Consider the following 7,626-nt stretch of genomic DNA (forward strand, 5'->3'; position numbering starts at 1 on the left):
TGTGTAACTACAATGTTGTTGATCCATCCTCAGTTTAGGGTACCCATGGTGCGGAGAGAAAGGCAGGTTGAGGTTGCCAGGTGTCCTATGCTGAGGCAGTGAAGAGATTAGTAGGGGAAGATGGATCCAGGTGAGTAGGCGGAGGCCAATTGAGAGTGATAGGAATATGCTTTAGTAAAGTTGTTTTTTTGGCATTCATACTACAGAAAAGTAGGATGATACGAGTAAGCTGATGCACAGCCAACGCCGTAGGTGGCGGCATTCACCTTAACATTTGTTTGCGGTGCCCCATAATACAAAAGAAGAAGGAGAGCTGTTATGAATCATCGGGCTTAGTTGGCTAGCAAAGCAGCTACACTGTTTAGCTAAACTGGAATGTGGCGCAACGTCCCTTGTCTGAACTGTGTTTGTGAAACATTTTGAATAGCGACGATGATCTGATTTTCGTCAAGTTGATCCACAGTTCGTTTTGACTATCGGTCATCTGATCTGGACATCTTACTCGAACGAAGTGTAAGTTTAAATCTTCTTAGCTAGGTAGCTAACCAGTTTACAGTTTAGTTAGCTAGTATTCCAGCGTTGCTAGCGATGTAGTTAGCCTTGCCAGCTAACGTGTCCAATGTTTACAGGCAAAGTGGGCCATTTGACAGGGACACACTGATTTGCTAACGTTAGTTGCCAGAGGTTGCTAAACTATTAGCTAACTAGCTAGGTACCTATAATGTTATTTAACGTTATCTAGCTAATGTTATATTTCTTATATTCTAGGACTGACCCTAACTAGTTAATCAGCTGCTATTTTGCTAACTTTGATGTTAGCAAGTAGCCTGTACGCGTAAATGCTTTACACGAGAATGGACCTGTTGAACTATCAGTTCCTGGACAAAATGAACAACAATATCGGGAGACTACACTACGAAGGTAAGGGAGAATAATTTACTAATTTTCAATACGTGTGTTATTGGCGTAACAAGCTAGTACTAGTTGTTCGCTAACTAGCTAGCCCTCGTAGTTCACATGCTATGGTTGCCATATTTTTTTTTTTTTCCATTGACGACACCAACCGTGGGTAACGTTAGCTAACACAATGTAATGTATTGATCAATTACACCATAACACTTTTTTTATCCACTCATTTAAATGTTTTATTTGAGTCATTGTGGCTGCAAGAATTGACATACAACAAGTAACGCTAAACCTCTGTAACCTTTATTTAACTAGACAAGTCAGTTAAGAACAAATTCTTATTTACAATGACGGCCTACCGTGGGTTAACTTCCATGTTCAGGGGCAGAAAGCCAGATTTTTTTTTTTTTTACCTTGTCAGCTCGGATTCGATCCAGCAACCTTTCGGTTACTGGCCCAATGCTCTAACCACTAGGCACCGGCCGCCCCACCTCTAACATTAGTCCCCACTTTTCAGGTAATAGTCACAGCAGGTAACTAGATCACTTTGGGGGAGGATGGCTCAAACCACCTCCTCCTGTTGTTACTGATTTTGTTTAAAAACGTTCTAAATGATTGAGACATGATCACCCTGGTTTGCATGAAATGTATAAACGGGGACTGTTCTCTACAGCTGAATCTTCTCTTACAGGTGAGTCCAGGATGCCCTCGCTGCCCTCTGCAATGACCAACATGAGGACCGGTCCTCCCCCCATCTGCCCCAGCAAAAGGAAGTATGGCGAGGAGCAAGTGGATGACCGCATTGACTGTGACAATGACCACATGACCAAAATGAGCAGACTGTTTGCTGCTCAACTGTAAGTGCAAACTTACATGCTTTTTAGATGTTTTTTTTGTTTGTTTGATGACAATATTTAAATGTTACTTGTATCCAAACATTTATCGGCATGAATGGACTTAGATGTATCTATCAGAGAAGGATTGCACACAGTAGTGTGCATGTGGTTAAATGTGTCATAAGTAAACACTGCTGCTTTTTGAACAATCTAGCACTGAACCCTCATTAAGCTACAGTCTGCATGGCCCAATCTACTGACGTCAAAGCGAGATTGATTTTTAAAGTGGCCTATGAATAGTCGGCGCAGTTGGTGGGCTGTCTAAGGCTGTCGGGGGTAATCTGCCACTTGTCCTTTCTTTAACAAGGGGACGGCCTGCCGGTGGAGACAACTGCAGCGATCCTTGGCGCCTCGGACACAGCCCTGTGGCGCACATCACTTCCTCCTCCAATGGTCTCCATGACAACCACTTATACGCCTCCATCCCCTCCTATGGCTTGGACCAGCCCCTGGCTCTGACTAAAAACAGCCTGGACTCTGGACTGGGTGGTGCAGAGAGGCCTGCCATGCCTGGCCCTGTGGACAGACCACAGGTTATTCTGACAATTAAGAAATACTGTCATGCATTCATCAGTTGTCTTACCTACAGCCTCTTAGTTTGTGTGTATTTATCTCTTATAGAATCGTCCCTCTGTGATCACCTGTGCTCCTGCAAGCAATCGCAATTGCTACCGGTCTCACTGCCACAAGTCTCACAGCCCCAGCCCACCCATCGATCAGAGGAAGGCCAATGGTAAATCTTTAGCACCACATTACCTTACTGGTAAATCTCTGTGCATAAATTGGATATCTGCACCATTGTTACCATACCACCCTTGGAATTGAGACTTTTCTCAATACTCATAAATAGCTTCACTCAATTCAGGAGCTGTAATACTCACCTCTCTTCTGTAATACCAGCTAACACTGCCGTCGACCCTGTGATCGAGGAGCACTTCCGCCGCAGCCTGGGGAAGAACTACAAGGAGCCCGAGCCCATCTCCAACTCTGTGTCCATCACAGGCTCAGTGGATGACCACTTTGCCAAGGCCTTGGGGAAGACCTGGCTCCAGATCAAGGCCAAGGGGCCAGGGGGAGGCCCCCACAGTCCAGAGGCCAACTCCTGAAAGATGGGCTGAGCCTCCCTCACTGTTGAGTGGTGAAACACAATCACTTCTTTTGTCTGTGGCATCAGATAAGGGCACAGATTGACCTCCCTATACCATTCATTGTCGAGCTTGACATCCCTGAGCTCAGAACAACAGTGACAGCCATGCTAAACAAGACGATCAGTTTGAATACTGTATTATACACCAAGACTGGCTTTTTACGGACCTTAGGGGTGGCTTCTTCCTGCTCTTATTAAATGACTGACTCAGATCTGGGAGGATTTGATACATTTGTTCAGTTAGGGCAGTATTGGATTGAGTCCAAGTGTGTAAATTCTTCCTTTTGAAGGCAGAAATATCAATTTGAGGACCCCTCTAGGACCAGTGTTAGTCAGCCCTGATGTCATCTTTGAGTTCTTCTATTGATTTTATTTAATTTTTTTACATTTTTAACACTTAACCCTGACAGAGATTCCCAAAACGATCAAATAATGTAAGCCTTTGAGAAGGCGTACTGTTCTGTCTTAACTCCCTCATGCCTTCTTTATTAGTCAAAGAACTCACCTGCCACGTCAAACAAAAAGCCATAGTCTGGTTAGCCCCTCTTCTGTCTCCATCATCCTGCCATCTCTTTTAACTCACCCTGTAACCCTGTGTTTGAGTGTGTTTTTACTTGGAAAGGAAGGCCAGCTTTGATTTGCACTATTATGTGTTAGATTGAGGTAGGGGTAACGGCATACCTGTTTCATTTGGAGCATACCATTATTTTTTTTGGGGGGGGGGATTATTAATAATTTTTTTTTTTTTTTACAATACTAACTGTGGTATTGCAATTAAGGCTCGGGCCTCCCTCCGGTCTGACTGTTTCTCCCACTATTCTGAACTGGACTCACTTTCTTATTTGTGGACTTTACATTTTTTTGTTTTGATCCTTTTTGTTCTAATACTCACTGTGGTTAATTTCATAGATAGTAATAAGGATAGTATTCTGCTTACCGAGATGCATGTTTTAAATAGCTGGTATCTATTATAAGCCTTGTTATTCTATACTATTTACCATCAGAATTTATTTTTGTCAGTAACCGTTTTAGAAATATTCACTGCTGGTACAGTCGTACTAAATATATTTTTTTGTATCTGGTTTTCATTAGAATATATATACACAAGCATCCATCTACAAAATGCAGCCTCTGGCAAGGCTGTATAATAGGCTCGATTGCATTGTTATTCTGTGTTACTGGATGCTATGACTGAATACAGTAAACATTGAACGTCTGTAGTCAACTCCTAGATAGAACAGTCCTATCTTCACTATGCCATTTAGTCATGCTTTTATTTACTCTAATCTGTTTAGTTTCAGTTCAACTTTCATTTGAGCATTTGAACTTTGAATGCTATCAAATTGACTAACTTTTGTTAAATTGACTAGTAATGAGGATTTCAATTCAAGTCTTTTATTTTTGAAAGTGTAACGGTTTATTAACTCTAAAAATGAAAATGCTGGTGACTTCACACACATGTATCATGGCTGGCCTTGAACAAAACCCTTGCTCATGCTTGTCTTGAGACAATGGCATGAACATTCCACCATTACTACCCAACTCCATTTTATGTTTAAAGTAAGAGCTGGTAAGATTTGTGGGTTGAGGATAGCTTCTCTTCCATTTGGGGTGTTTCCATCGTGTAGCCTAAACTGTAAGGGAGTTAAAAAACATTGAACAGAATTCAGGGTAGTACCACTCTAGAACATATAATGTACTGAAGGTGCAGGTTATACAGAAATACAATTGTATGACTTTTCTGAAATTATTTTCATTTAGTAAACCTATGGGTTAACACTATGTTATAGTACGTTGACTTTGTTTTAGTCACCGCTCAGCTCTTTGAGAATTATGTACTTTCATCCAATATTCTACACACTGTTTAAGAATTACTACAAGCTATTATGTTCCGTTTTTCTTTTATTTGTAAAGACTCATTGCGCCGCGCGTAAAGATCCTATACATTTAAAATAACTTTATACTGGATATTCAGCCATTGGATATTCATTATACTCTAACAATGCATTTTTATCTAAAAAGTAGATTTTTTTTTTTTTTTTTTTCAGAGTTGTCTGAGGTGTGATAAGTGCAGGAACACACTTGTCATTCTATGAATAAGGCTCTCTTGGCATAAAGTAGCCTAGCCGTTAAGCGCATTGGGCCAGTAACCGAAAGGTCGCTGGTTCGACTCCCCGAGCCGACAAGGTCAAAAATCTGTATGTGCCCTTGAGCAAGGCACTTAACCCTAATTGCTAAATGTAAACTGAATACAACTATAAATGCAACATGGTAAGTGTTGGTTTCATGAGCTGAAATAAAAGATACCGGACTTCCATACACAGAATTTTTTTTTTTTTTTTGGCACACATTTTTTACAGCCCTGTTAGTGAGCATTTGTCCTTTGCCGAGATAATCCATCCACCTGACAGGTGTGCAATATCAATAATCTGTTTAAATAGCATGATTATTACAGGTGCACCTTGTGCTGGGGACAAAAGGCTGCTCTAATATGTGCTGTTTTGTCCCACAACACAATGCCACAGATGTCTCAAGTGTTGGGGGAGTGTGCAATTAGCTTGTTGACTGCAGGAATGTCCACCAGAGCTGTTGCCAGAGAATTTAATGTTAATTTAGAGAATTTGGTAGTATGTCCAACCGGCCTCACATCTGCAAACCACGTCTATGGCGTCATGTGGGTGGTTTGCTGATGTCAATGTTGTGAACAGAGTGCCCCATGGTGGCGGTGGGGTTATTGGAATTGCCATGAAACTAGCCGCAAGCTAGATTCATATCTGTATTCCCAGTCATGTAAAATCCATAGATGAGGGCCAAATTCTGATTTCCTCATATCAATGAAATTGTTGCATTTATATTTTTGTTCAGTATAAAGATAATGTCAGGGTGACATTACTGCTGCATGTTTTGAATCTGTTTCTATACTGCAGTGGAACTGTAAGGGCTTATCACGAGTTGTCTCTCAGTGATATGTTGGGGTTTAATGTTCCAATGTTATTTCATTGGTATTTGACTGCTTGTGCCTCTAAACGACAAGTCGCAGGAACTAGCCTAACTCTGTGGCTTCACATGGGAACTACATTGCCTTTTACTTTTTGTTAATCTTTTATTTACTTCATTTTTGTCTTATTCTTTTCAAAAGAAAATGTTGCTTTTTTTGTACTTGATTTCTCCTAAATAAACTTTAAAATGCTCTCAGTCCAGTATTTTAATGTTTTTTGTTTTGTTTCATCAATATTTGTCCAACAATGTAATTCAACATTGACTTTGGCCAATTTTCCCATCTTGCACAGAACCCAGCCCATTGTCATGAAACCAGCCGCAAGCTAGGTTTCCATCCAATTGGCAAATATTTCATGTGAATATTCTTACGTCGGCATAAAAACAATATGCACATTTTCCCACCATCAAATTGACTTGTTGCCGATAAAAGGCTTTGCGTAATAACGTAGTGCACATAAAAATAACTTGCGCTTAAATGCTCATGTACCAAAAAAAAAGTATTCAATATTTTCAACTCGACTGATGGGTTTTGTCAAAAAAAATTGTGTGTGTGTATATATATATATACACTGCTCAAAAAAATAAAGGGAACACTTAAACAACACATCCTAGATCTGAATGAAATAAATAATCTTATTAAATACTTTTTTCTTTACATACTTGAATGTGCTGACAACAAAATCACACAAAAAGAATCAATGGAAATCCAATTTATCAATCCATGGAGGTCTGGATTTGGAGTCACACTCAAAATTAAAGTGGAAAACCACACTACAGGCTGATCCAACTTTGATGTAATGTCCTTAAAACAAGTAAAAATGAGGCTCAGTAGTGTGTGTGGCCTCCACGTGCCTGTATGACCTCCCTACAATGCCTGGGCATGCTCCTGATGAGGTGGCGGATGGTCTCCTGAGGGATCTCCTCCCAGACCTGGACTAAAGCATCCGCCAACTCCTGGACAGTCTGTGGTGCAACGTGGCGTTGGTGGATGGAGCGAGACATGATGTCCCAGATGTGCTCAATTGGATTCAGGTCTGGGGAACGGGCGGGCCAGTCCATAGCATCAATGCCTTCCTCTTGCAGGAACTGCTGACACACTCCAGCCACATGAGGTCTAGCATTGTCTTGCATTAGGAGGAACCCAGGGCCAACCGCACCAGCATATGGTCTCACAAGGGGTCTGAGGATCTCATCTCGGTACCTAATGGCAGTCAGGCTACCTCTGGCGAGCACATGGAGGGCTGTGCGGCCCCCCAAAGAAATGCCACTCCACACCATGACTGACCCACCGCCAAACCGGTAATGCTGGAGGAAGTTGCAGGCAGCAGAACGTTCTCCACGGCGTCTCCAGACTCTGTCACGTCTGTCACGTGCTCAGTGTGAACCTGCTTTCATCTATGAAGAGCACAGGGCAACAGTAGCGAATTTGCCAATCTTGGTGTTCTCTGGCAAATGCCAAACGTCCTGTAAGCACAACCCCCACCTGTGGACGTCGGGCCCTCATACCACCCTCATGGAGTCTGTTTCTGACCGTTTGAGCAGACACATGCACATTTGTGGCCTGCTGGAGGTCATTTTGCTGGGCTCTGGCAGTGCTCCTCCTGCTCCTCCTTGCACAAAGGTGGAGGTAGCGGTCCTGCTGCTGGGTTGTTGCCCTCCTACGGCCTCCTCCACGTC

General features: G+C 42.1%; 1 protein-coding gene across 2 annotated transcripts; it reads left to right on the top strand.

The window, feature by feature from the left end:
* The first annotated feature begins 284 nt into the window (after positions 1–284).
* LOC106571907 (transcription cofactor vestigial-like protein 4) lies at positions 285–6,144 on the top strand. Of its 2 annotated transcripts, none has more exons than XM_014145460.3 (6): positions 285–513; positions 769–921; positions 1,580–1,763; positions 2,110–2,335; positions 2,424–2,535; positions 2,703–6,144. In XM_014145460.3, exons 2-6 carry the CDS (start codon positions 840–842, stop codon positions 2,906–2,908), a joined length of 810 nt encoding a protein of 269 aa, XP_014000935.2. In that variant the 5' UTR covers positions 285–513; positions 769–839; the 3' UTR covers positions 2,909–6,144. The 2 variants fall into 2 exon arrangements, with proteins under 2 accessions (XP_014000935.2, XP_014000936.2); XM_014145461.3 differs by having other exon boundaries at positions 289–513; positions 1,598–1,763.
* The last annotated feature ends 1,482 nt before the right edge of the window (positions 6,145–7,626 follow it).

This window comes from Salmo salar, chromosome 15 (genome assembly GCF_965601325.2).
Source record: "Salmo salar chromosome 15, fSalSal1, whole genome shotgun sequence".
Lineage (NCBI taxonomy): Eukaryota > Metazoa > Chordata > Actinopteri > Salmoniformes > Salmonidae > Salmo > Salmo salar.